General features: G+C 46.1%; 2 protein-coding genes across 3 annotated transcripts in view; one reads left to right on the top strand and one right to left on the bottom strand.

Moving 5' to 3' along the window:
• Positions 1–5,852, bottom strand: part of Acss2 (acyl-CoA synthetase short-chain family member 2) — a 52,125-nt gene extending 46,273 nt beyond the window's left edge. The window contains exons 1-2 of one of the 2 annotated variants that reach the window (XM_013011035.1): positions 5,613–5,852; positions 2,293–2,488 (exon numbers count right to left, since the gene is read on the bottom strand). In XM_013011035.1, the coding sequence (XP_012866489.1) occupies positions 2,293–2,488; positions 5,613–5,796 (380 nt within the window). In that variant the 5' untranslated portion in view covers positions 5,797–5,852. The remainder of the gene's footprint in view (positions 1–2,292; positions 2,489–5,612) is intronic. The other variant, XM_013011034.1, reaches the window with a different exon arrangement.
• A 5,553-nt stretch (positions 5,853–11,405) lies between these two features.
• Ggt7 (gamma-glutamyltransferase 7) overlaps positions 11,406–24,100 on the top strand; it is a 30,601-nt gene continuing 17,906 nt past the window's right edge. Inside the window, exons 1-4 of the mRNA XM_013010766.1 lie at positions 11,406–11,609; positions 20,913–21,148; positions 21,430–21,581; positions 22,809–22,926. Coding sequence (XP_012866220.1) covers positions 11,441–11,609; positions 20,913–21,148; positions 21,430–21,581; positions 22,809–22,926 — 675 coding nt within the window. The 5' untranslated portion in view covers positions 11,406–11,440. The remainder of the gene's footprint in view (positions 11,610–20,912; positions 21,149–21,429; positions 21,582–22,808; positions 22,927–24,100) is intronic.

Genomic DNA, 24,100 nt, shown 5'->3' with positions numbered 1-24,100 from the left:
AAAAAAAAAAAAAAAAGGAAAGTAAGAAGCAAAGTCTTCTTTTGAAGGACAAATTTAACCTTCAAATCAGATGTGTGCCTGTAAAAGAGGCATTTCCCCCTAACTTTCTTCCCGTGCTTGCCCAACATCCATACTTGGTTACCTGTGCTGGTTTTGCTTCTCTAAATTACTCCAAATTTTTATCTTTTTATTCCATTCCCACCAGCAGCATTCCAATTCAGGCATGTCTACCCTAAATAATAAATTCTCTATTCTCTGGCCTTACACTCTTATTCCTTAGGTGTCGAAAGTGATCTTCTCAAGCTGAGACCACATCATTCCCCTGCATAAATCCTTTCATAGACCTCAAAAAGTAGTCATCTCCCATACTTGGACTTCCTTCACTATTGAAAATGACCTTGACTCTGGTTTCACTCTCCACATCCAGCCCATGTCAGCAAATTCTGTGTGCTCTTGATTCAAAATAGATCTAGATTTCAACCACTTCTAGCCACCTTCACAACTACTACGTCCTGTGTCATCATCCTCACTTAAATTTCTATACTAGTGTTATAATTAGTCTCTCTGCTTCCAACTTTGCCCTTCTTATAGTTTATTGTCAATTCAAAGGACATATCCTAAATATAAGCCAAATGATTACCATAACTATGCTTAAGATTAGCTATGGTTTCTTATCTCACCATGAATAAAAGCCAAAGTCTTACATGCATGAGCTTTCAATGTTCTACTCAGCATCTGGCTGGCCTCTCTGTTACTCTGCCTTTTTCTATCTCACACTGCTTGCATTTAATCAGCTTGCAAGCTAGTCTTTCTTCAAGCACACCAGGCAGCAGCAGACACTTGTTCTTCCATCTTCTGGAACATTTCCCCTCTCCAACCTAATATCTGCAGAATGCATTCCATCAATCCCCTTTAAAATATCTGCCTAAATGTCACCTTCGCTGAGGGTTCTTCCTTTATCAATCACCTCTCTTCATTGGCTTTGGCTTTTCATTTGCTCTGTATTTTTCAATAGCACTCCTTACTTTGCTTTCTTTGTTTACTGTCTCTTCACCCAAGATAGGAGACAGAACTTTCTTTGGTTCAGAGTAGTGCCTAGAGCCAGACATGGTAGAGCACACATATAATACCAGTACTGAAGAGGCAGAGGATGTCAAGTTTAAGGCCAGCCTACATTATACAATAAGACCCTATCTTAAAAAAAAATAAAATAAAACCAGAATAGTGCCTGGCACATAAATTCTCATTATTTGTTGAATTAATAAACTGTTCCTTGAATAACTTTTTATTCCAAACAGACTTAATTTTCTTACTGTCCAAATAATCATAATAATAACTGATATTTATTATGTCATCCTATTCAATCTCAGTTGATAACCCCATGACATATAAAAGCTATTTTACGCACATTTGAAATGGGTTTTCTGATCTTTTAGAAGCCTCAGGAGTGAGCTCAAATGTTACCTTGGCACTCAAGCATAAGTCTTAGAACAGGAAATAAGAGCGTCAACAGACCTAACAGTATATTTCAGAGGCAAAGTGACCCCTAATTCAGCAACAATACTATGATAACCACTGACATTTCTACAGTGTTTTCTAATGAATAAATAAATTGCTGTTACGTCATCTTATTTGATTCTTATGACTATTTTGCAAAGATGTTGAGTTAGAAAGGAAGGATAGGGTCATGGTTAAAAGTTTTAGCTCTGTAATTATACTGCTTGGATTTGAATCTTAACCTTACTTCTTGCTAGGGGTTTTATTTTAGATAAATCATTAAATTCAGAATTTCAGTTTTCTAAATGTAAAATGAAATAAATAGTGCTTTTGTAGTTATTGTGAACAAGTGAGATAATATTCAATAATATTTGAGAGCCCCTAAACATAGTGCCTATGACACAACTAACTCAACAAGGCAATGGAAATAGTGACAAGCACAAAACCTCATTTTCCTCACAAAGCAAGAATGAGAAACAAGCTAGTCTATCCTGTTCTCTTTCATTTACTTGCTGTCTTCCTTCCTCTCCAGCACAAACAGTCTAGAAATCAGGACACAGCTTTAATGTCAACTTTGTCATATACTGGTTATGTCATCTGACATAACCCTTAAGGTATTTTTCCTCTTTAAGATATTAAGTTAATAATACTTTGTTTATTCCACTGGTTTGTTTTAAGTATCACATGAGTTAAGCTGGTTAAACACTTAGCAGGAAATAAGTTGAAGTACATTGTAAAATGTGACAACTCTATATAAATATGAGGCACACCGACTATACATATAAATATTTTTACCAGTAAAAAGCAACTTTATCTCCAAGTTTTTTCTCATGGACATTTCGATCCAGCACATTGTAGCAGATATTGGTAGTTGCTCCTTTCATCCACTCAATGAAGATTTTTCCTTTAGTCACATCAAAGTTGTACTGAAGGAATGGGCCAGAGCACGGGTTCTTCCAGTAAAATTCCTTGGCAATGTCTCCCCAAAACTCTGCAAAAACATGCACAGAAATCAGCAAGCTTCTCAGACATATTTATCATTAGATGGCTTACTAGTCTATATACAAGACCAAGTTATCTAATCTTATTACTTGCCACTCCCCCAACAGACAATCCATTCCTTTATGCTGAATCTTAATTCAAAATATTGCTTTTGTCCTCCAAATGTCCATCTACTATTTTGGCATCTATTCACACTATACTATAATGCCTAGTGTGCATAGTAAGCATCAGTAATTGCATAGGCAGTCAGCGTAATTTATTTAGTCATTAAATTTTTAGATAAAATACAAGTAAAAGAAGCCTTTCAGGGTCATCACTTTGTTAACTTGCTCACTGTCTTTTAGAAAATAATTAAAAGAATCTCCTACTACTACTTACACAAGTGTTATTGTGTGACAGGTGTTTTCTCTGTGTGTGTGTGTGTGTGTGTGTGTGTGTGTATAAGAATCTGGATGTTTCCTTTGCACACATTCTAAGTACTGAAAGTTCAGACCAGAAAAAAAAAATGATCTCCCTGGGATGAACAGGGAATGTATTATGGAATTGACAGGGGAGTTTGGGTAAAAAGAAGGTGAGGAGGAAGCAATGCTGAGGCTCAAGTGGTAGAGCGCTTTGAGCTGAAGAGCTGAGGGACAGCGCCCAGGCCCAGAGTTCAGGTCCCACAACCAACCAAAAAAAAAGGTGAGGAAATAGGCAAAGGTGAGGAGGTAGGAGGGGACTTTTGTGTATCTAGGATATCAAAGAGAATGGTTTGCCTAGAATGAAAGGTGTGGTAGGGAAAAGACGGAGATAAGGATTATTAGGTGGGGTGTGGTTAGATTATCCTGAGGCCTCAAATAAAAGTAGAATTTTAATTAGAAAATATAGGAAGTTAGGAACTACTGAAAGTTTTTGCATTGTAGCGGGAAAGCAGTGTTTTCAAAATATAAACTTAAAGATGGTTAAATAAACCAGTAGGAGAGATTGAAGGTTATGGAGGAGAAAGAACAAATTGGGAGGCTACTTCCTCAGTTTAAAGTATCTGTAGGAATGGAAAAAGAGAGAAATCAGAGACATTTTAAAGGAGTATTGGACAGAAGTTGGTGAAAAGCATACTGTGGGGTCTGTGGTGAGCAATGGCATTGGTATCTGTAGTAGTATAGGCAGGTTCTGTAGTCAAGATGTGTTGATTCAAATCCAAATTCCACCACTAACTAACTAACTTAATGACCCTGAACAAGTTAGTTAACCTTCAGTTTCCTTCTCTGAAAATGTGGATTCCAACAGTTCTCACATCAAATCAAACTGGAATTGTGCTTTATAAGCAGTAAGTAATCTGTAAATAGATGAGATATAGATAAATACTTTTAGAGGACATCCTAATAGAAGAGATTTCCGGTCTGGGATAATGCCAGAAATTAGAAAATTAGGAAGGAAAGCATGTTTGGAAGGAAAACTTGGTGGACCTCATTCACAGTCGTGTTGAATATAGTATACCATCAAGTTGTATGGATACAAATGGTTTCTATAGTCCTATGAAATTTGGGACCAGAGTATAAAAGTGAAATGCTGGGAAAATAGATATATCATGTACGAGTTATTGTGTGGTACTAATTCTAATTCCTGGGAAATAGATAAACTCCTAATGGGAGAAAATACAGAGAGAGAAATGATAAGAGGTTTTTGAGCACTCAAACTTCAACACTCCTGCAGCAATCAGCACCTCACACTTAATTCCATATTTTCCCTTAGTAACTGCTTTCTGCCATGTTATTGAACAAATCAACTCTTATTCAATGTTTACTGTGCACCAGACACTCTATAACACACAATTACCCACTGTAGTCCTCCTATATCCTATGAAATATTATCTTACAAATGAATAAAATAAATCTCAGACAGGTTGAAAAATTTGCCTTAAGACCCCACAGTGAATGAGTGGCAGAGGCAAGATTTAAAATTTATGTATTTTGGGCTTGGAGGTATGGCTCAGTTGGAAGAATGCCAGCTAATGAGCAAAAGCATCAGATACCAAGTTTGAGTTCCAGTCACACACACACACACACACACACACAACCACACACATTTTCTTCTAAATTTTCTTCTACATTTTCTACATCTTCTACATTTTCTTCTAAATTTTCTTCTACATTTTCTTCTAAATTTTTTATCTGTGGCCCATATGTGCCCCCCCCCCCATGACTCCAAGCTGGAGTAGTTTGCCCCTTACCCAGTCTGAAGGCAAGGGTAGGGAAGTTTCCGGGCATATTTTTTAAAAGACATGGAAGTATATCAGTATCTGAGTTACAATCCCAGACCAAATTAAGTAACAACAACAAAAAATTGACCTTTTAGCAGTCTTATATTGGGTCATTTTATTGAGATTGCTGCTGCTGGTGTGTGTGTGTGTGTGTGCTGGGGTGTGTGTGTGTGTGTGTGTGTCGCGCCAGTACTGGAGCTAGAACTCAGGGCCTGAGCTCTGTGCCTTAGCTTTTTTGGTCAGGGCTGGAGATCTACCACCACTTGAGCCAGAGCTCCACTTCCAACTTTTTGATAGCTAATTGGAGGTAAGAGTTTCAGGAACTTTCCTGCCTCGCTGGTTTGGAACCCTGATCTCAGAGTCCTGAGTAGCTAGGATTACAAACCCGAGCAACCGGTGCCCGGTGGGAATCCTGCTAAATTGGAGACCTGGGACCTCAAGAATGGAGGCAGACCCCCTGCTGAGTCAAACCTCGCAGTTTTGATCAGCTACAGCTCTCAGCGGGTAAAGCCTGAAAGGAAAGCTCTGTTCTCCCAAGGTATCCCCACCACCACCGCGAGCCCCTCGAGGACGCCTCTTCTCACCAACTCCCTGTTCCAGCCTCCGCCAGGCCCCAAGTCCCCTCACAGAAGCCGCTTCTCCTCACGGAAACCACTGATCTTCACAAAACTGCCAGGTCACCAGCGAGGTCCCCAACTTCCAGGGAACCCTCCTCCTGGGGGAGCCCCTCTGCCTCTCCCGAAGCCCCCTCTCCGTTTCCCCCAGCGGCCACCGGTCTGCCCTTCACTCTCCCCTCACGGACCCTCAGCTTCCCGGGGGAGCCTCCGCTGTCTCCTCAGTGGCGCCCCCATGCCCGCCCGGGGCCCAGCCTCACCCCGCGGTTCCTCCACCGAACGCTGGTGCAGCTCACGGTAGCGCTGCAGCGAGGGGACGTGCGCCGAGCGGCTGACCGTGGGCGGCGGAGACCAACTCCGAGCCCGGCCTCCGGCTCCAGCTTCCTCCCGGCCCCCATTCCCGGCCCCGCTCCCGCTTCGGCCCCGCTCCTCTGGAAGCCCCATCGCCCCAAGCTCCGAGCACCCGCCGCCTTTGCAGAAGCCGCGGCTGTCCAGGCAGGGAAAACAGGCCGACCGTAGAGACCAAGCCTCAGGCGAGGGGCGGGGCCTGTTTGGGGCGGAGCCTGGAAGCCAGTAGCGGGCGGGGCCTATATGGTGTGGGCGGGGTCTGAGTTAGCAAGAGCTAGAGAAGCCGGCGATGGGGCGGGGCTAACTTGCCGGAAGGGGTGTAACCACTGTTAAAGCAGAAGGGGCGGGGCTAGGAGTGACAGGGAGAGGTGGGACCGTGGGCTGACAGGAGAGGGGCAGGGCTAGGCGTGACAGGAGAGGAGGCGGGCCCCAGGAAAGATGGGGAGTAACTGGGCTGGATGTAACAGGAGAGGAGGCGAGGCCGTGGAGTGACCACACTGGGGTCTTGGACAGACAGTTTATGGGTTGGTTTAGGGCGCGGTTTAAGCAGGAAACTGCTGAGCTAATGAGAGCAGTTGGATCAGGCCCATCCTAGAGTCGCCCCGGGGTCTGATTGCCCAATTGTCCCTCGGAGTTTAAAGGTGGGAGGAGTTGCGTCCCTCTCAGGTCATCTCCTGGCCCTCAGCAACCCTCCCACTCAGTCCGCCAGAAAAATCCTGCGACCTTGAAAACACAACCTACTGCTAACTCGGACCAACTCCAATGTTCTCATACCTCTGAGGACATTTTTATTGTTTAGCCTCTACAAATCTTCATCCAGATCTAAAGTACAAGTCTCAGTAAGTGAGGGCTTCTCATTGTATAAATGGTAAGCCCAGAAAAGGGGAGTAACTCTCAAGGTCCAGGAGAAAACCAAGTTAGGACCTAGCCTAGGCTCCCTGATTCATGTTTGTTTTATTGTTATTTGTTTGTTTATTTTCATTGGTCATGGGGCTTGAACTCAGGGCTTGGGCACTCAATTTTGGGGTTCAAGGCTAGAGCTCTACCGTTTTGAACCACAGCTCCACTTCCAGTTTTCTGATGGTTAATTGGAGATAAGAATCTCACAGACTTTCCTGCCTAAGCTGGCTTTGAACCTCCATCCTCAGCCTCCAAAGTAGCTAGGATTACAGGTATGAGCCACCAGTGCCTGCCCCCGTCTGTTTTTACTTCCACAGCTAAAACTAAGGCTTGTAAAAAGGCAAAGTCTATGCAATTATAAAGGATCATTCACACTCACTTCTTTGCCTCTCAGTTTGGTTACTTTACCTAGAGATATTGTCCGTCTACCACAACTTGAGCTCAATTATCTCTTTATCATTATATCAATTATATCTTTATCTCTTTAGCTCAATTATCTTCCCTTTATCCTATTTATTTATTTTTCCCTTTATCCTACTTACAAAGAAAAGAGTATGCTGGACTCTCCTTCTCCAGATTATCTATACTAATCAAGAAGGAAGCATCCCACCTGACAATTCAGACTGCTTGTTAAGGATACAAGTTGTTGTTGTTGTTGTTCGGTCCATTCCTGGGGCCTGAACTCTGGGCTTGGGCATTGTCCCTCAGCTCTTCAGCTTAAGGCTAGCACTCTACCACTTGAGCCACAGCACCACTTCCAGCTTTTTTTTTCTTTTTGCTTATGTGGTGCTGAGGAATCGAACCCAGGGCCTCAGGCATGCTAGGCAAGCGCTCTACCACTGAGCCACCTTCCCAGCCCTGTTGTTGTTGTTGTTTTAATATCTAATTCCAGTAGTGAGTCTGAAATCTGAAGCAATCAGTCCTTATCTCCTGATGTCTAACACAGGGCTGTGACCCCATCTAGTCCTGCTTCCCTTTAATTCTCTTCCCTATTCTTTGCCCAGGAGAAAGCCCAGCACATTCTAAGCTGAGAGAAACATCCTTATGAACAGACATATGATCCACTACATATTCATGAAGGGAGTGATGGCCCACTGAAGGCATACAAACATGGAGGAGTGGACACAGACTAAAATAAGGAGAAATCAACCACACTAAAAGAACATACATGGACTGGGAACGTAGATTAGTGGTAGACTGCTTGCCTAGCAAGCATGAAGGCCTTGGTTCAATTCCCCAGTACCACGTAAACAGAAAAGGTCAGAAGTAGGTCTGTGGCTCAAGTGATAGAGCACTAGCCTTGAGCAAAAAGAAGCTCAGGGAGCCATGGCTCAAGTGGTAGAACACTAGCCATGAGCTGAAGAACTTAGGTACAGTGCCTAGGCCAAGAGTTCAAGCCCCCTGACCAACAAAAAAAAAAATTAGTACCAATTTGGGGCTGGGAAGGTGGCTCAGTGGTAGAGCGCTTGCCTTGCATGCATGAGGCCCTGGGTTCGAATCCTCAGCACCACATAAGCAAAAAGAAAAAAAAAGCTGGAAGTGGTGCTGTGGCTCAAGTGGTAGAGTGCTAGCCTTCAGCTGAAGAGCTGAGGGACAGTGCCCAGGCCCAGAGTTCAGGCCCCACGACCAGACCAAAAAAAAAAAAAAAACCAGAAGAAGAAGAAGCTCAGGGACAGTGGCCAGGCCCTGAGTTCAAGCCTAAGGACTGGCAAAAAAAATTTTTTTAATTAAAAAATGGAACATATACTTCACCTACAGGTATATGGACTTAGGGCTGGGCTAATGGTAGAGTGCTTGCCTAGCATGCATGAAGCCCTGTGTTTGATTCCTCAGTACCATATAAACAGAAAAGGCCAGAAGTGGTGCTGTGGCTCAAGTGCTTTGAGCAAAAGAAACTCAGGGACATTGCCTAGGCCCTGAGTTCAGGCCACAGGACTGACAAGAAAAAACAAAAAAGGTATATGGACTCCACTACAGAAGTATGTAATTTGTATGTAACTTGCTAGAGATACTCAGATCTCTGAGCCCTGCTAATAGGACATAAATAGTATTGAAGGGCACTGACCCTATTGGAGGGACATAGATTTCCCCCCGAGGAAATACAGAAATACAGAGAATACAGACTTTAAGAAATCTAGATCTGAGCCAGGTGCTGGTGGCTCACGCCTATAATCCTAGCTACTTAGGAGGCTGAGATCTGAGGATCACGGTTCAAAGCCAGCCTAGGCAGGAAAGTCCATGAGACTCTTATCACCAATAAACCACTAGAAAACCAGAAGTGGTGCTGTGGCTCAAGTGGTAGAGCACTCGCCTTGAGCTGAAGAACTCACGGACAGTGCCCAAGCCCAGAGTTCAAGCCCCATGACCAAAAACAGAAGAAAAAGAAAAACAGAAAAAGAAATCTAGATCTGGACTGGAAAGGTGGCTCAGTGGTAGAGTGCTTGCTTTGCATGCATGAGGCCCTGGGTTCAATCCCTCAGCACCATACAAACAGAAAAAGCTGGAAGTGTTGCTGTGGCCCAAGTGGGAGAGCACTAGCCTTCATCTGAAGAGCTGAGGGACAGTGCCCAGGCCCAGAGTTCAAGCCCCATGACCAACAAAAAAAAAAAAATCTAGATCTATTGCCAGGTATTGTGGCTCATGCCTGTAATCCTAGCTACACAGGAGGCTGAGAACTGAGAATCTTGGTTCAAAGCCAGCCCCAGAAAAGTCCATGAGACTCATCTCCAATTAACCACCAGAAAACCAGAAGTAGCACATGGCTCAAGTGGTAGAGCACTCACTTGCAGTGAGCTGAAGAGCTCAGTGACAGATCTGGGGCCAAGAGTTCAAGCTCCATGACTGACAAAAAAAGAAAAAGAAACAATGAAATCTAGATCTCAAAAGTACTCAAACTATACTTACACTGAGTAAATAGACATCATTGTAGGAGTACAGACCCCTTTAGGGCAGCATAATAGGCCGTACAAATCCCATAGAGAAGATAAACTCTTTGTAGGAAAAAAGGCTTGTGCAATTCTAACTTTGACGTAAAGATAATCATCATCCCTTCTCACCCTCACCATAGCCCTGAGAAGCCCGCTCTGTCCTCTCCCAAGTCTTTTTCCTACAGCTGTTCTCCACCTATTGCAGCCCTCTCCTGTCAACATATGGTACTGCAACTATTGTTCCCGTAGGAAATGCTAAAGCCATTTGGATTCTCTCTGAACCTGGGATTGAGGAAAGAAGGTCCTCTCTGAATCTGGGATTGGGGAGAAAAATGGAATGCCATTTAAAGGCTTCATTAGACCCCGCCCCACTTGGCTGTGTAATTGAAATTTTGACCAGAAACCGCATAAGGGAAGAAACCTCTCCCATACTCAGAGATGGGAAAAAGTAACACAAGTTTTAGTGTGGTTGGAATTCCTGAGAGGATTGGATGAATTTGGAAGAGGTAGAAATCTGCAAGATTAAGATGATGATGATGATGATGATGACGATGACGGAGACGGCGATAATGTCATTTAATGAGTAGGTACCAAATCCTGCATGAAACATTATCTATAACTATTTCACTTTCTCTAACATGGATCCTGTTATTTTTGCACTTTGTGAGAGGAGGAAACAGGCCTTCAATGTATTTAAGAGTCTTACCCAATATCACACAGTTTCTGAACATTAGTACTAGAATGAAATCAAACACCTAGTTCACCAATACAGTCTCACTCTCCTTGCTCCTGCTGAGGGTCAAACTCAGGACCTCACACATTCTAGGTAATAGCCGCATCTCTAGTCCCCATTCTTACCTTCATTCTTCCAGGCTCACTTCCTCCTGCCCTATCACACCTCCATTATTTTTTTCTTCTTCTTCTCAGAACTACAACAAAACCTCTTAAAATGATGGTAAATATTCATATTCCAGAGACCTCATTCCAGACTATAGAGTCATAATATCTGGAGTGGAATCTGAGAATTTGCTTTCAATGATCCTTAAAATATGCTAAAGTTTAGGGATCATTCTGCTATGCTGATGGATTGGGGGAGCGGCTGGGCTCCAGAAGGGACTGCAATTGAAAGAGAAGTCTGAGACATACAGAGGTAAAGGAAGGGATCTCAGGTCAGAACAGGGATTTGTTGTTTGAGGAGGGTTCTGTGGGTGGAAAAGCAGTCTGGGGTTGAAGTAGTGGCTGGAGTTTTAAAAGGGGTATACAGGTTGGGTGAAGGTGCTTTCTTGGCTTTTGCGCTCAAGGCTAGCACTCTACCTCTTGAGCCATATTTCCACTTCTCCCCCGCCCCACCTCCCCGATTAATTGGAAGTAAAAGGCTCACACACTTTTCTGCCCAGGCTGGCTTCAAACCTGGAACTCAGCTTCCTGAGTTAGCTAGGATTACAGGTGAAGAGTCTGAAATGGAAAAGAGGGCTAGAGTTGGAGGCGAAGTCTGAGCTAGAAGGAAGAACATCTTCGAATCCAAGAAGTTTGGAGTGTGATGAGTTTGGAGGTCACAGGATCTAGAGTTGAAGAGGGATTTGCGGTCAGTGAAAGCGTCTGGGGTCGGAGGGAGAGAGGGAGAGGTGACCCGGGCTGCAGGCGGAGCCGGGAGCCGCGCGCCCTCCCTCTCCCCCTCCCCGCTTCCCCCGCACTCTCCTCCCCGCTCGCATCCTCCCTTCCCGCACCTGCGTGCCCACTGCAGGCTGGCGGCGTGAAGCCGGCGGGGGCGAGTCAGACCGGGACACTGCCGAGGATGGGGGCGCCCCCTCCCGGCTGCCCAGGAGCTCAGTCCCCGCCCTCCACCCTCGCACCCCCACCCCCGCCGCTGCCACTTCCGGCAGGCGCTGCGCTTCTGGGGGGTGCGGGTGAGGATGGCGGCGGAGAACGAAGCCAGCCAGGAGAGTGCCCTGGGCGCCTACTCGCCGGTGGATTACATGAGCATCACCAGCTTCCCGCGACTGCCGGAGGATGAGCCGGCGCCCGCGGCCCCGCTGCGGGGCCGCAAGGACGAGGACGCCTTCCTGGGAGACCCCGATACCGGTGAGGCCCTCTGGCGCCGTCCCTGCCCCGCCTTGAGAGGTCCCTGGTCGTCCTGTATCCGTTGCCTCTGAGCATCCTCCCTCGGTCTCCATCTCCTTCATTCATTCGGTTCCTCCTGCACCTCCCCCTCCTCCCCTGTCTGTTAATTATCTGGTGGGGAAGGGGGTGCATGCCTGCCCCGGAGGCGTAGGATGCGACAGCGAGACGACGACGCCAGGGACTGCAGCAGGAGGAACTGGGATTATTACTTCTTAGGAAGAACCAACCAACCAGGAAGGAATGCCATGCGGGAGATCCTGGGGGATCTTTGTGATCACCCGGTAAAAAGGTTCTTCTCTAGCCACAGAGGACAGGTGCAGGAGAAAAACCAAGTCAGAGGCTGCAGCAGGAAGGAGAGAGTAGTGTAGGTCTGAAAGAACTTCTTCACAGCCAGGGTCCGTGGTGCAGAAACATCATCTGGAGAGAATCGGAGTCCAGGGATGAGGAGAGACAGAGTATGATTCCCCAGTGTCTGGGAGTACTGGGTACTGGGAGACAGGGGGGATGGACTGCATGACCTCTCAAAGTCCTTGGGGACTAGAGTGCCTTTGCTGCCTGGTGAATTACTCTACCGCTTCTCTGGAGCCATGGATCTGGCTGGAATTTTAGTAAGCTACCCTGATCCCCAGGATCCAAATTTTATGGTGTTCTCATTCTCAGCCTTCTCTGCAGGAACTGTAAAAAAAAGGGGGGAGGGGGGCTCAGGCAGGGGGAAAGACCAGGCTTGGGAGAGAGCTGGGGCAAAGAGCATTCCTTCCTTAGTGCTTTTTCTCCGTATGGCTCAGCTGTATGTTCACTTCCATGCTTCATCCTCCATCCCCCAGCCCTCTTTCTCTAAACGTCACTTCCTGGCATTAGAGCATCCTTCTGCTTGACTCTTCCTCCCAGTGCTGGCAGTTGAGCCTCATCCCCTGGTAGATGCTGCTTCTCTGGCCCAACTCTCTCTGGCCTGGCTCTTACATAGTTGCTCCCTGTCCGACAGCCCCCGATTTTCAGAATTCCCTATTTACAACTTTCTGGCAATCTGGCCTGGGCTAGTATCCTAAGTCTTAAGCTGGCTAGACTGTATGTACCTGGGATGGGGATGAAAGAATAGTGAGTGTGGAGGATTTGGGGTCACAAATGTCAGGACTGCAGATCCAAGCTTCTTTTCTAGGGGGAGTGGCCTTGGAATCAGGAGGTAGCTGGAAGAGGATGAGAAGAGGTGTCCTTGTTGGATACCAGCCTGAAGCCAGGGCTTTTATTCAGAGGTCAAGAATGATGCTTCTGTTTCTAGCATTTCCTGACTCACTGTGTTACAGTAGGACCTATACTGGGCCTTCGTTTTCTCTTCCAGCTTGGAAGAATGCCTTTCTCTCCTAACCTAGAAACTGGGCTCCCTTAATATGTTTTCTCCTAACGCCCCTATAAATGTCACAGCACCTATAAAAACTTGTGATGATTTATTTACACAATAATGTGATTAGCCCCAGAAGGGCAGGGATGATGACTATTTTATTATAATTTCTCATCCTCTAGCACAGTGTTGGACACTTTGTAAGTAATTGTTGAATTAATTTTTAAAAATGAATGGCAGGGAAAGAATTTCCAAACCCTCAGGGAATAATACCTTAAAGGGTTCACTCCAGACTCTGCCCGGCTGTACAAAAATCCACCCGAAACCCTGGTCACCTGAGCATCTGGGAACTTGAAACTTAACACAAAACTCCAAGATTCTCAGAGACTTACTTTGTTCTAAGGCAAGAGTTCCAAGGACCTTGCCATCATATTGGTATGTGGTTCAATGCTATGTCACCTAACCCTGCTTCCAAGTTCCTAGGAGCCTTTGGTCCAGCCTGATGGCTAAGAGGCCTTCTAGATTCTCAACTTAATAGTGCCACCTAGTGGTACCACTTAATCCTTAGTTAGGGCCATTAGTGCCAGGGGTCCCCCATTAGAGGCCCTGTGGAAAATAGAGCACCCAGAGATTGGGAAACAGCTCCAAGTTTATGTGTGCCTTCCTCTCCCAGCCTCTAGATGTCCTGCAAGCGCCCCTACCTTCAATACATTCTATGCTGAACTCATCATTTTTTCCACGGTCCTGTTCTTCCTCTAATATCAATGACACTGCCATTCAACCCATCTCCAAATTAGAAGCCCAGGATACAGCTTGCCAAACTCTAACTTCCAGAAGGTCATCAGATGCTCTCTATACCAAATCCCTCCATATCCTGTGATCACCACTGTTGCCTGCTCCACTAGCCTCACATGCCTGTGTATGCCTCTGCACTCACCCTCATCCATCTACTTCCCTGCATTTCTGGTCATATCACCATCTGGCTCAGAAATATATAGTGAGCTTTTCCTTAAGGTAGTAAGGAAGTCTGGACACTGGTGGCTCACACCTGTAATCCTAGCTACTCAGGGGGCTGAGATCTGAGGATCATGATTCAAAGCCAGTCCAAGCAGAAAAGTCTGTGAGGTTCTTATCTACAATTTACCACCAGAAAACCCGAAATGGCACTGTGGCTCAAATGGTAGAGCGCTCACCTTGAGCTGAAGAGCTCAGGGACAGAGTCCAGGCCCAGAGTTCAAGCCCCATGACCGACAAAAACAAAAAAATAGGCTGGGCACCAGTGGCTCATGCCTATAATTGTAGCTACTCAGGAGGCTGAGATCTGAGGATCGCAGTTCAAAGCCAGCCAGGGTAGGAAAGGCTGTGGAACTCTTATCTCCAATAAACCACCAGAGAACCAGAAATGGTGCTATGACACAAGTGGTAGAGTGCTAGCCTTGAGCTGAAGAACTGAGAGACAGCGCTCAGGCCCAGAGTTCAAGCCCCATGACTGACAAAAAAAAAAAAAAAAAGTAAAGAAGCCAGGTGTGACCTCAGTCTTCAACAGAGATCTCACTCTTGAACTTTGTACTCACATAATAAACTCTAGTCTAGATTCTTTTTTTTTTTTTTTGGCCAATCCTGGGGCTTGAACTCAGGGCCTAGGCACTGTCCCTGACCTTCTTTTATTCAAATCTAGTGCTCTACCACTTGAGCTCTACCACAGTGTCACTTCTGGCTTTTTCAGTTTATGTGGTCCTGAAGAATCAAACCCATGGCTTCCTGCATTCTAGGCAGGCACTCTACCACTAAGCCACATTCCCAGCCTCTAGATTCTTTTGTTATCAAACAGTTACATCTCAAAAGGGATTTTTGCAGGGAGGAGGATGGTACTGGGGGTTTAACTCCAGGCCTCCCACTTAACAACATCCCAGCCCTTTTTACTTTAGTTATATTTGGAGATAGGGTCTCACACCTTTGTCCTTGACAGCTTGAATCACAATTCTCCTACTGTATAAGTAGGAGATGACAGATACATTCTAGTACACCCAGCTTTATTGTTTGAAATGGGGTCTTACGAACTTTTTGCCCAGGCTGGCCTTGAACCATTATCCTCCTGATCTCTACTTCCTATGATTACATACCTAATCTACTGTGCCTGGCTTAAAGGAGAATTTTATTGGGTAGCATGACTGAAAAACATAGGAATATGGTGCTTCAAGTATAAATGGATTTAAGTGTCTAAAAAGGAATTAATGTCCTCTTGGGTTCTGCTTTCCTTTTTGTAGGCACTATCAGAAAGCCCTCATTTTGGGAACAAGATATCCCCAACAACTATGGGCTTATGTTCTATCAACCTGGGAACCTAGACAGAAAGAGAACTTTTCTCTTTCCCAACAATCCTATTAAAACAACCAAGTTTGAGTCTTACCAGCCTGGTGTGAGTCTCATGCTTGTCCTTGAACAAATCAATGTATAGAGATGTCTGTACAGATTAGCAAGACCTGGGGGGGGAGGGGGGAGGCTGGGAAGGGATGGGAAGGGTAAACAAAGGAGGAGGCTGCAATGCTTGGTAAGAAATGTACGCATTATCCTGCCCATGCAATTGTAACCCCTCTGTACAGTATGTTCACAAATAAAATTAAATTAAATTAAAAAAAATTAAGTACAGATTAGCAAGACCAGGGTTATTACTTATTCTGGGAAAGGATGAAAGGAGCTGACTGAAGGAGGGGAAAGGAAATTGCCTAAAAGAAAATTGAATGTCTGGGTGCTCGTGGCTCACGCCTGTAATCCTAGTTAATAGGAGGCTGAGATCTGAGGATCGCAGTTCAAAGCTAGCCTGGGCAGGAAAGTCTGAGAGACTCATCACCAATTAGCTACCAGAAAACCAGAAATAGTGCTGTGGCTCAAGTGGTAGAGTGCTCGCCTTGAGCTGAAGACTGAGGGACAGCATCCAGGCCCAGAGTTCAAGTCCCACTACAGACAAAAAAAAAAAAAAAGAAAGAAAGAAAGAAAGAAAGAAAAAGAAAGTTGAATGGAGAATGATGCAAATATGCTGCCCACTAGACCAGCTTCTTCCACGCAGCTATTCCTAGGACCCTACACATTGAAAATAGTCAAAATTAAACGTATCATTTTTCTCCCCAAAGACTTGTTTCTTCTGGCCCTAAACTTTTTCCCACTGTCCTATTGTTGTTGTTGTTGTTGTTGTTGTTATTGCCAGTCCTGGGGTTTGAATTCTGGGCCTGGGTGCTGTCCCTGAGCTCCTTTTGCTCAATGCTAACACTATACCACAGGAACCACAGTGCTGCCTCCTACTTTTTCTGTGATTAATTGCATATAAGAGTCAGTGGTAGAGCGCTTGCCTTGCATGCATGAGGCCCTGGGTTCGATTCCTCAGCACCACATAAGCAAAAAGAAAAAAGCGGGAAGTGGCGCTGTGGCTAAAGTGGTAGAGCGCTAGCCTTGAGCTGAAGAGCTGAGGGACAGCGCCCAGGCCCAGAGTTCAGGCCCCACGACTGGACCCCCTGCCCCCCCCAAAAAAAAAGTGTCTCAAAGAGCCAGGTACCAGTGTCTCATGCCTGTAAGCCTAGTTACTCAGGAGGCTGAGATCTGAGGATCATGGTTCAAAGCCAGCCAAAGCAGAAAAGTCCATGAGACTCATCTCCAATCAGCCACCAGAAAACCAGAAGTGGTTCTATGTGGTTCAATTGGTAGGGCCCTTGCCTTGAGCTGAAAAGCTGAGGGACAGCATCCAGGCCCAGAGTTTTAAGTCCTATGATTGACAAAAAAAAAAAAAAGTCTCAAGGAATTTCCTGTCTGGGCTGGCTTCAAACCAAGATGCTCAGATCTCAGCCTCCTGATCATTTAGGATTACAGGTGCGATCATTTAGGATTACAGCCTGTTGTTATTCTTATATGTCAGTGAAATCAATGGTAATATTACTCAGCATACATAATAAGCACTCACCAATTTTTATTGCATATTCTTGTTGTTTTTCTTATTTTTTCTCTCTTCCTGGTAAATATTTTTGCTGAATAAATGAATAACTCAATGATGGACTGGTAGGATAGTCTTTTTTTTTTTGTCAGTCCTGGGGCCTGAACTCTGGGCCTGGGTGCTGTCCCTCAGCTCTTTAGCTTAAAGCTAGTGTCCCATCACTTGAGCCACAGTGCCACTTCGGGCTTTTTTCTGCTTATGTAGTGCTGAGGAATTGAACCCAGGGCATCATGCATGGGAGGCAAGCACTGTACCACTGAGCCAACTTCCCAGCCCAGTATAGAGTCCTTTTTTTTTTAATTGTGAAACTACTGTACAGAGGGGTTACAATTACATGGTAGGATAGAGTCTTTAAAAAATATATATTTATGTGGTATTGAGGAATCAAACTCAAGGCCTCATGCATGATAGGCAAGTACACTACCACTAAGCCACATTCCCTGCCAGGATAGTTTTAAATTGATCCAGTTGTGATGGGGTCGTTTCATCTTCTCATGACTCTATAGATCTATAGAAGTGCCTAGAAATAACTAAAATTAATTTGTAAGGTTCATTTTTGAAAATGCAAATGGCTCTTGGTGTCACCTGGAACAATGAAAAGGGGCTTTCAATTTACTTCCACTGACTTTTTTTTTTTTTTTGGTCATGGGGCTTGAACTCTGGGTTTGGGCACTGTCCCTGCACTCTTCAGCTCAAGGCGAGCGCTCTACTGCTTGAGCCACAGCGCCACTTCCGGTTTTCTAGTTTATTGGAGATAAGAGTCTTACGGATGTTCCTGCCCAGGCTGGCTTTGAAGCATGATCCTCAGATCTCAGCTTCCTGAGTAGCTAGGATTATAGGCTTGAGCCACCAGCGCCCGGCTCCACTGACTCTTGAGTTTCCCACATGTCCATGTTATGACTTTAGACTCAGCCTCAGTTTCCTTATTTGTAAGGTAGAAAAGGTGGGGTCTATTATAAAGTCATAGGAACACTTCAATGAAGGACTATATTCAAAATGCCTGGTTTATGATCAACGTTAATAAATTGAAGTTCAAAACCTTTTCTTGCACTTTTTTTGGTACTTCTAAGGGCCATCAAGAGTTCTTTTTCCATGGGTATTTAATATCTCTTTGTTGAATGAATTTTAATTTTATTTACAGAGTATGGTATTGAGGGTTACAGCCAAACATGATAAACTAAGGGAGATTCACAGAATATAAACTTAAAAAAATCCATGGGGCACTGGTGGCTCAAGGCTATAATCCCAGCCACTCAAGGACGCTGAGATCTGAGGATCATGATTCAAAGGCAGACTGAGCAAGAAAGTCCATGAGACTCATCTCCAATTAACACCAGAAAACCGAAAGTGGCACTGTGGCTCAAGTGGTAGACTCTGCCTAGCCCTGAGGAGCTCAGGGACAGCGTCCATGCCCACAGTTGGAGCCCCATGACCAAAAAAGTAAATAAATAAGTCCATTCTCATTATCCCCTAGTTTATTCTCCAGACTACAGTCAGAGAAATACAAAACAAATGGCCAGGCACTTGTGGCTCATGCCTGTAATCCTAGCTACTCAGGAGACTGAGATTTGAGGATCTAGGTTCAAAGCCAGCGGGGGCAGGAACATCCATGAGACTCTTTTTTTTTTGTTGGTCGTGGCGCTTGAACTCTGGGCTTGGTCACTAACTCTCAGCTCTTCAGCTCAAGGCAAACGTTCTACCGCTTGAGCTACAAGATCACTTCCAGTTTTCAAGTGGTTTATTGGAGATAGGATTCTCACAGACTTTCCTGCCCAGGCTGGCTTTGAACCGTGTTCCTCAGATCTGAGATCTGAATAGCCTCCTGAATAGCTAGAATTACAGGCATGAGCCACCGGTGCCCAGCTTCCATGAGAATCTTATCTCCCATTAACCACCAGAAAACCAGAAGATGCTGTGGCTCAAGTGGTAGAGCACTGCCCCTGAGCTCTTCAGCTCAGGGACAGCGCCCAGGCCCAGAGTTCCAGCCCCATGACCAACAAAAAACAAAACAAAACTGTGTATAGGAGTGATCTCTTGGTAAAATCCAAGCTTCTCACAAGGCCCATACAGTCCAGGAAATGGGATCTAGCCTCCATCTTTATTTTTCTCCTTTCCTGCTATATCAGAGCTACCAGATCTTGGTTATTTCTCTTCTCTTCTTTCCCTTTTTCTTTCCCTTCCTTTCTTCTGTTCTTCTTTTCTTCCTTCCTCTTTTTTTTTTTGTTAGTTGTGGGGGCTGAACTCTGGGCCTTGGTGCTGTTCCTCAGCTCTTCAGCTCAAGGCTAACGCCCTACCACATGAGCCACAGTGCCACTTCCGGCTTTTTTTCTGCTTATGTGGTGCTGAGGAATCGAACCCAGGGCCTCATGCATACAAGACAAGCACTCTACCACTGAGCCAACTTCCCAGCTCTTTCTTTTTGGTGATGGTCTTGTGGTTGAACTCAGAGCCTAGACCCTGTCCCTAAGCTTTGTTGCTCAATGCTAATGTGTGGGCCACAACTCTACTTCTAGCTTTTTTGGTGCTTAGTTAGAAATAAGAATCTCTGGACTTTGAATCATGATTTACAGATTTCAGCCTCCTGAATAAGATTATAGGTGTGAACCACCAGTACCCAGAGCTGTGTGTGTGTGTGTGTGTGTGTGTGTGTGTGTTGGTCCTGGGGCTTCAACTCAGACCCTGGGTGCTGTCCCTGAGCTTCTTTTGCTCAAGGCTAGCACTCTACCACTTAAGCCACAGTGCCACTTCCAGCTTTTCTAGTCATTTATTGCCAATGATCTTCCAGACTTACCTGCTCAGGCTGGCTTTGAACAGTGATTTTCAGATCTTAGTCTCCTGAGTAACTAGGATTACAGGCATGAGCCACCTGGAGCCCAGGTGGTTATTTCTTTCTAATGTGCCAAAGTTATTCCCACATTAGTGCCTTTGTATTTGTTCCTCCCTCTTTCTCAAACATTCTACATATTCTCTCCTTGTTTTACTTGTGGCTAGGTCCTTCTGCTTCAGTTCTCAGCTCAAATGTCACTTCCTCAATGAGGCCTTCCTGATTTTCCCCTGTAAGCAGCCCTCTCTCCACTGCCATTCTCTATTCATTTTAGTGTGTGTGTGTCTGTGTCTGTGTGTCTGTGTGCGCCCACGCTCGTGATTCACCTCAGGATCTTTTTTGGTTATTTTGCTCAAGGCTGAAGCTCTATCACTTGGGCTACAGCTCCACTTCTGGCTTTTTGCCAGTTGATTGGAGATAAGAGTCTCCTGAACTTTTCTGCTCAGGCTGGCTTGTAATCAGGATCCTCACATCTCATCCTTGAGTAGCTAGGATTAGAGGTGTGACTCACCAGTGTGTGGCACTATCCTCTTTTTTTTTTTTTGTCTTAGCACCTGTCACAGCTTGTAATTATACACTCCTTTGTTTACTTGCTCGTGGCTTTCATCCTCCACTGGCCTGTGAACGACATGAGGGCAGGAACTACCCATTTCCAATTAGCATCTAGCACAGGTCTAGTCACAATAGGCTTTTCTGTTTTGTTGGATGAATGGATCCACGGAGCAAGGTTAGAAGCCAGGTTCTGCTTGGTCGCTGTGTCCTGGCACAGAAAGTTGATGCTCAACCGAAGACAGGATCTGGTTACCAGGAAGAGCTAAACCTCCTCTCAGCCCTGTGTCCTGATTCCAGGAAATTTGGGCTTGGTACCAGCCACAGGCTGGAATCCAGCCGTTGCTCACTTGATGGGAGGGGGTGGGGGGCCCCCTGTTTTCTTGCCAGCCGGGATCGCCAGCCTGGGCCAGCCCTGGGGTGTGTCCCAGAGACTGGCCAAGTGAGCCAGGCTGGCTGGTGGGGTTTGTGGCAGGGGCGGGGCGGCAGGGCATCGCTGCGCGCTCCGCCCCAGGACCAGGTAGGAGGCGCCCTCACCGACCCCTCACCCCCCACCCCGCCGCCCTGCTGCAGACCCGGACTCCTTCCTGAAGTCGGCCAGGCTGCAGCGGCTGCCGTCCTCGTCGTCGGAGATGGGCAGCCAGGACGGGTCGCCGCTGCGGGAGACGCGCAAGGACCCGTTCTCCGCGGCCGCGGCCGAGTGCTCCTGCCGCCAGGACGGGCTCACGGTCATCGTCACGGCCTGCCTCACCTTCGCCACGGGTGTCACGGTGGCGCTGGTCATGCAGATCTACTTCGGAGACCCCCAGGTGAGGGGAGCCCAAAGGATGGGGTGGGGGCAGAAATGGGAAGGGGCAAATGAATGGTGACTTGGGAGAGAAAAGTCCCAAAGGGAAGGGCTCTGGGGCAGGGGAGAGGCAGCGGGGACTCCATCAGGTAAGGAAATGAGACAAGGTAAGGGGGGTGGGGGAAAGCCAAGGGGACAAGAGGGAAAGGCTTGCTTCCCAGCCCCTGCAGAGGTTCTAGGGTTCGTAGCCTTAGGCAGGCCGAGGGCCCCTCCTGTCCTTAAGGGTCCCCTCTCCCCTTTCAGATCTTCCAGCAGGGAGCTGTGGTGACCGATGCAGCCCGCTGCACAGCACTGGGCATGGAGGTGCTCAGTAAACAGGGTTCTTCAGTGGACGCAGCCGTGGCAGCAGCCTTGTGTTTGGGGATTGTGGCTCCACACAGTTCTGGCCTGGGCGGGTAAGGAGCTGGGTAAGAACCCAGTGGAGGCCTGGGTCTCTCCCCCCACCCCTCCCCCACCTCCCCAGGCCCATTTGTCTCCTGGTCTGTAAGGCCTCCTCTGTGGAGATGGAGAGGTCTCCTGGGCAGAGGAGAAACTGAGTCCCAACTCCTTGAGTTTTCTCTTTCTTTATCCAATTTTGCTCCTTTTCTTCCTGGATGGTTTCAAAACAGCAAAGCTATCATGTGGAAAATATGGAGGTGTCTTCACAAACATTTTTTTTTCCTTCTTTTCTCCCTCCCCCCTCCAAAAGAAATTTGTAAACTGTAAAGCAAAGTACACAATGAAACATCCTGTCCCCAAATGAGACTTCAACTTTTAGGTTCGTAGATCCAGGCCAGTCTGATGACAATCTAATGTCCTCCAAAAATACATTCCAGGCTAAGAACTTTTAAAACTGAGCTTACAAACTGGCCACTCATGGTCCATACCTCCAGCACACAGACTGGCTTGGTTGGCACACTGGAAAAAAATTATTTTTAATAGTTTGCTATTGTTCAAAGTTTTCATAAAATTCCAGATTTCCATCTCTTGAGCAACCAGGAGCTCTGGTAACACAGATCCTACATTCTTACCTGACTGCAATTATGCGCTGCTTCCCAAAGCTGAGGCAGGGGTTGACCTCTTGGCCACACTTTCCACTATGCTACCACTCAGCTCTCAGGCTTTTCCTGGTTTGCTATTTGGCAAATGGAAATGTAGACATTTACATTTGGGAGTCTCATCAGACGTATTTAAGCCCCAGAAAAAGAACATCTTAAAGTCCATACCTTGATTCCTGCAAAACCAGCCCTCCAGGCTCTACTAAAAAAATTCCCCTTTTGGCTTTACACAATCTATCCTTACATAATGCAGTCCTGGGGGAGGGGTAGGAGGCATACCAAGTAGTCAGGTGCAGGAAGCTGGCAAGGGTCCTGATCTGGTTTAGGATGGGGGTGGGGGTAGGAAGGCAGAACATCCTGCTCTTCCAGTCTCTGAGTTTTCCCTATTCAGGGATTAAAGTCTCTAGTAACCCAGGTCCCCTATCCCAACCCCTTTGGTTCTCCCTTCGTAGGGTGACTTGAGAGGGGGCTCCAGCACCTGATCCAGGTTGACAAACTAAGCCTACAACTCTCAGCACAGGGGACTGAGAGGAGGCACGTTAATCATTCAGAGGGTTGGCATGTTATTATCTGTGTCTCTCCCAGTGGAGGTGTGATGCTGGTACATGACATCCGACGAAATGAGAGCCACCTAATTGATTTCCGGGAGTCTGCACCAGGAGCCCTCAGAGAAGAAGCCCTGCAGAGATCTTGGGAGACCAAGGTGGGGGCTCTGGTGAGAGGAGTGGGCTCAGGGGGGAGCAGAAGAGCAAGGGGCACCCCGTTTCACTGCCCTTCTGCTAATCCAAGTATGAATTTGCTGAGTACCTATTATGTGGTTAGGGAAAAGAGTTGATCAGAACATTCTTAGGCTATAGGAAGACAGCCCCTCCCAGCTCCAAAACAAAATAATGAACAATGCTAGCACTGATGGCTCCTACTTATAATCCTAGCTGGTTAGGAGGTTGAGATCTGAGGATTGCAGTTCGAAGCCAGCCCAGGCAGGAAAGTCCATGAGATTCTTATCTCCAACTAGCCACCTGAAAGTCAGAAGTGGAGCTATGGGTCAAATGGTAGCGTGTGAGCCTTGAGCAAAAAAACCTAAGGAACAATAGCCAAGCCATAAGTTCAAGTCCTAGTACTGGCATCATCATAATAATAATGATAAAAAATTCAGACAATGGATAAAAAGATAATATTGAAACATCTTACTTCTCTGGTAGTCTCACCTGTGTGGAACTTAGGAAGTGAAAGGTCACTGAATATTCTGAGATGTCATATAGTTGCTGCAGTAAAACTCACTATATCTCATCTGAACCTGGTGACTATAACCTTAAGCAGCTTGTGAGTAGAGAAGAACTGCTAGAGGAAAATCTACAATTGGCTGAAAGCCAAAAAGGAACTAAAATAGCAGAAAATTAGGTATTTAAGTGCAGGGGCAAGAGTACATTCTTTTTTTTGGGGGCGGGTCTGGTCATGGGGCCTGAACTCTGGGCTTGGGCGCTGTCCCTCAGCTCTTCATCTCAAGGCTAGCGCTCTACCACTTGAGCCGCAGCGCCACTTCTGGCTTTTTTTTTTTTTCTGCTTATGTGGTGCTGAGGAATTGAACCCAGGGCCTCATGCATGCAAGGCAAGCACTCTACCACTGAGCCACCTTCCCAGCCCAAGTACAACATATTCTTGAGTTCTCACAGCTCAGAGTGATGGTGGTCTGAAGTTGAATTGGTTAAAGGAAGGTCCCTTGTCCGCCATTTTAAAAACCAAGTGTAACTATTATTCAGTGTAACAGATTTCCTTTTATTTATTTATTTATTTTTCCTTGCCAGTCCTGGGGCTTGAACTCAGTGCCTGGGCACTGTCCCTGAGCTTCTTTTGCTCAAGGCTAGCACTCTACCACT

Source organism: Dipodomys ordii, unplaced genomic scaffold (assembly GCF_000151885.1).
Source record: "Dipodomys ordii isolate 6190 unplaced genomic scaffold, Dord_2.0 Scaffold13, whole genome shotgun sequence".
NCBI classification, from domain to species: Eukaryota; Metazoa; Chordata; class Mammalia; order Rodentia; family Heteromyidae; genus Dipodomys; species Dipodomys ordii.
This window is presented reverse-complemented; position numbering and strand designations above follow the sequence as displayed.